The sequence below is a fragment of the Hyposmocoma kahamanoa genome, unplaced genomic scaffold, assembly GCF_003589595.1.
Source record: "Hyposmocoma kahamanoa isolate Upper Pololo Valley unplaced genomic scaffold, ASM358959v1 134, whole genome shotgun sequence".
Taxonomy (NCBI): Eukaryota; Metazoa; Arthropoda; class Insecta; order Lepidoptera; family Cosmopterigidae; genus Hyposmocoma; species Hyposmocoma kahamanoa.
The window spans coordinates 9,571-14,634 of record NW_020653477.1 but is presented as its reverse complement, the minus strand read 5'-3'; the positions used below and the strand labels follow the sequence as shown (position 1 = coordinate 14,634).

Below are 5,064 nucleotides of genomic sequence, written 5' to 3'. Positions count from 1 at the left end.
TCGTTCTTGATCGGCGGCTGTGGGACGGAGATCTCCTACGTCGATCATACAACTACGTCGGTAAAAGCCGTTGCCGTCATCTGGAGATTCAAGCGTCTTCCTCCTCCTCGCTTCGCCCACCTATTACACTACTTTATTATTACGGATACAAAGATGAAGAAATATAAAGAGAAATCCCTTCGATCCTACTTTGTGTCAAGTCGGACCAGCGTCTGTCGCCTCAACGTGTCTACCGCTCTGCCAACCGCGATCGAACCTGCAGTTTTTTCGCATTTGTCTGCCCAGTTGGATCGAAGGAATTTTTCTTATTGTTTGTTCGATCTTTTATCAATGAAATATAACAAATAAAGTTGTTTATTCTGAATCACTGCTACTATTTGCTGAAGAATTGTCAGAGCCCAAATTTATTATTAAAGGTGAATGAGTCCGTAATCTGGAATACTTGTTTTCTAAGCTGCGCACGTGTTCACAACTTGTTCTCCAGTGATGGTTTGTAGCTGTTATACCATTTTTCAAAATTTGTGTTACGTTATCCGAAAAATTTGGCTGATTATTCCGTACATATTCTTTTAACAAACCCCATAATAATTCACAGGGATTAAATATGCAATAATATGGCGGTAGTCGTAGAATTTGATGGCCCTTAGAAGTTGCCAATTCGTCAATAAAGAAACGTTTTTCAAAATTATTCTCTTTCATAAGATCTAATAATATTTTTTTTGTGCTACGAGATGGTACATCTATGTAGTGGTCACGTAAAAAACGTACGATTTTGTCTTTTCTCGTACCTGTATTTGGAATTTTTTCAATCTGCCTCCTATGGTATGTAGCATTATCTAAAACGATCACACTATTTGGCGGAATATTTGGGATAAGTTGATATTCAAACCAAGTTTCAAATAATTTGGCATCCATATCCTGGTGATAATCTGCACTACAGTTTTTAATGTTCCTGGCAGATAATAGAAGTGCATTTTCTATCCATCCACTTTCAGTACCAGCATGGAGAATTATTATTCGATTATTACTAGAGACAGGTGTGTCTAAGGAACAATTTGATGGGCAATCATAAAAACCCCTTTTCACAACATCATGTGTGTCGTACCACGTTTCATCGAGATATACAATAGATTTACTTTGTCTTCTATACTCGCGCATTCTCGCTAAATACTCATCTCGAAGTTGTATTAGTCTAGATGATGCCATTATCACTCTCCGCTTATCCAGTGTACCATATTTGAAGCCAATGGAACGCAAATAGTTTAATAAATGTCTGGAACTGTACGGAAACATTGGTTCGTCTTTGTTTATTTCCTTGAAGAGCATATCGGCTGTCGGTACAACATTATTTTCATAAAAGTCGTGTATTTTGCGCACCATTACATCTGCAGTGAAATTATCGACTTTTCTAAATCTCTCTTTGGTCCTCTTTTCAGCTTTAACCGTTCCTCTACGTACAATTCTTTTAACTGTGTCAATAGAAACTTTTGTTAACTCTGAAGTTCGCTTCATTGCTCCATATAGTCCAATTTCACTCCTAATAGCACTATACACGTTTAGAACAATTTGTTGCGCTTGTGTATTGTAATGCTTATAACAAAGCGTGTTTACTTTTCTATCAACTTGAGCATCTTCCTTGCGAACTGGAGCGTCTTCTCTTTGACCTGTAACGTCTTCTCTTTGCTCAACGCCTTCCCATGGTCGAAACATTTTTACGCACAGGCACTCTTGATAATCTTTATATGGAATTAACTTTACTGAGTTAGTAAGAAAAGTGATAGTAATTTACGAAACACCTACAAAATTCTATTTAAAAAGACGTCCTAAATAAATAGTTGAACTAGAATTCGTAAAGAGCGTTTTGCGCACGCGCACTTGTTACCCGCACGTCAAGATCATGAAGTTCATGTGCGCTTTAAGAAAAAGAGGTGTTAATGGTTTTATTACCCTATTGTAATAGAAAAGATAAGCGGTTCCAAGCGATAACATTCATCGGTGCAAATAATAGTTGTTCAACTATACATTCGTTGCGTAAAGTGTTGTTTGAAAAACTATGGTAGTAATGTTTTACCAATTTGATGATTTCGGTATAATTTGCTTAGGTACCTATGAGATGAAAATAATTGTAGATTAAATTTTTATTGAATTGATATTCAATTATTTTTTGTGAAATTACTCCACTAGTTTGATAAAACTATTAATACAAAGATCGAACACTCAGAAAAAATTCCTTCGATCCGGCCGGATTCGAACCGACGTCTTCTAGCTTACCGTGCCAGACGCTATACCCACTACGCCACGGAACGCACCAGCGGACCTCATGACTTTTTCTATGTACTTGCGTCGTGTATTTGGTGGCTCAAGGACTTTTTAATCGTAGCGCCGTCTATGAGAAATCTATAAAAGATTTATCACCCAGTTAGTACCTTTACAGCTACCAGAACTGGCGAGAGATGTCGCTATTCGCTGTATTTTAAATTTTTATTGAATTGATATTCAATTATTTTTGTGAAATTACTCCACTAGTTTCTTATAATTAGTAATACAAAGATCGAACACTCAGAAAAAAATCACAAAAAATAATTGAATATCAAATGGATATTGCTAACCATAACGGTAGCGATATCCATTTGTGCAGTAGGAATACCGCTTTCCCAATCGGCCCACAGCGGTAGCGAATACTCGCTAATATATGTATAGACCTTTACATTACTTCATATAATATTTACGAATATTTGATGTTTAACATAGTGATTTTTGTCACATGATTTTAGAGACATAAAGGCACTTTGGTTTCTTGATGTAGAACGAGGTCAACGCAGTTTGATTAACGTCATGTATTTTAAGAAGATGAGGTTTTGTACTGAACAATTGTACAACTTGTGTGAACTCGGTGAGAAAATTGTATATTACCAGCATAGTATTAAAAAACATAAAACTTTAGCATATGATCATAGTATCAGACAGAAAAGAAGGCAAGACCTTGTAATACCAATTCCGAGTACCAACACTGTATTTGCAGATAGGCAATTCGACAAACGAGCGGCCAACATATACAACACTTTGAATAAGGAAATAAAAATCAACAGCAAATTGTACTACGAATATAAAAAGCTTATAACGAAATGGATTGCGATGAAAATATATGAAGAACTTGAGGCTCTGCTTAATAACCACTCTAAGGGTCGTATTCTAGAACTCTACTCAATGCTCAAGTCAGGATTGCAATTGAAACACAAGCACTGGAAATACGACCCTAATGGCAGGGACTTGAGTATGATTTCGAGTGCTTTAAACCATACTCAAATCCTGACTTGAGCATTGAGTAGAGTTCTAGAATACCACCCTAAGAGTGGTTAGAGTTGGAGGATTTGAGTATGGTTTACAAGTCCCTGCCATTAGGGTCGTATTTCCAGTGCTTGTGTTTCCAGTGCAATCCTGACTTGAGCATTAAGTAGAGTTCTAGAATACGACCCTTAAATGCCCGTACACATACACATACACACAGGCACGCACGCACACACAATAATTTTGAACATATTTTTGTAATCTTGAACGATGTAATGAGAAATGTGTTTTGAATCATTAGTTGGTTTATGTATTTGATATGTGTAGCGAATGAAGAGCGATGCCTCCTGACACAGGCTATGCTTAATAGGAGGCTCCAGCCACTATTGTTTAAGAAACCATGTTTTTAAGATACAAAGATTTTATTTATTTATTTATTACTTTGACTGTTCTTTATCAAAGTGCTGTCACTGTGTCAAGTGTTCTTTTTGTAGTATTTGTGATTATGCGACTTCAAGACATTCCAGCTATACCAAAGGTTATACTTTGTTCAACCATTTATTTTTCTTTTATTTTACAATATTTACATATGCCTATGAAATTTTTTTATTATTGACAGACACCAGTGATAAAAAAAGTGTAATACTTCATGGGCCCCGTTTTTTTCTTTACTATAGTAAAGCAACGTACTTCTTTAGCTTCGATATTTATCGAGCCGACAGATTACATATTACGAAGATTATTCAAATTGATTTCTCTGTTTTATACGTATTGGTAATTATCTAATGAATTCCTTCTGAAAGTGTTCGTCCAGGGAGATGCTGCTACTGTATCAATTTTTGCCGCCAAGCAGTATTGTGAGCATTGTGGGGTTTCGGTTTTGAAGGGTTAAGGGTGCTGGTGAAATTACAGGCGCTGCAATAATTATGGACAGGAGTGTCGCTTGTATCAAGTATATAACCAGAAATAGATACGGAATGTAATTTAATTTATTTGAAAACTATTCTGCCATATCATTAGACTGCACTTCAAGAGACTTGGATCTTACTGCATGGTATATCGTACTTAGGAAGCATTGATAGCGATTTTGCTTATACTGGTAAGTCGGCAGTCGACACATCTGCAGGAATCTTAAAGGGAAGACCGTTTGGAGGAGTCGCCTTGCTATGAAGAAAATCTTTGTTTACGTCGGTGTCAGTGATATCGTGTGAAAGTGATCGCTTAACCGGTATTAAGTTATTATTAGATGATCGTGCTATTGTGATTTTCTCAGTCTATATGCCCACTGACTCTGCGGACAATCTTATTGAGTTTACAAATTGTTTAAGTGAGTTAATCGCTATAATTGACAGTGTAGGGGTGGAATCTGTTTTTATAATGGGGGATTTTAATGCACATCCTGGAGAACGCTTTACAAAAGAGCTTCTAAGTGTGTGCTCGGAACAATCTTGGTCCTGCGTGGACATTGATTTGCTACCAACAGACACACACTCATTTAGGAGTTCGGCAAATGGTGCTCTTCGCTGGTTGGATCACTGTGTAGTGACTAATGCGGTGCGCAACTTAGTAGTCAAGGCAGCCGTATTTTATGGTGTTTATAACTCTGATCACATGCCTCTTTTTATTGAGTGTAATATTAGCCTAATTCAACCAAAAATCAGTACTCAATCTGTCTCACGGAATGGGATAATTTGGGGGGAAAGGTACTGTAATCAAATTAAGGAGTACTTTAATTACTGTAATTCTAAGTTAAGATTAATAGACTTTCCTGCTGAT

The 5,064-nt window shown here is 36.7% G+C and overlaps 1 protein-coding gene across 1 annotated transcript; it reads right to left on the bottom strand.

Annotated features, from left to right (window-relative positions):
• Window positions 1–354: 354 nt before the first annotated feature.
• LOC113240348 lies at window positions 355–1,710 on the bottom strand. The gene has a single exon (XM_026477627.1). The coding sequence runs from the start codon at window positions 1,708–1,710 to the stop codon at window positions 355–357; it is 1,356 nt and encodes a 451-aa protein (XP_026333412.1).
• Between the last annotated feature and the right edge of the window lie 3,354 nt (window positions 1,711–5,064).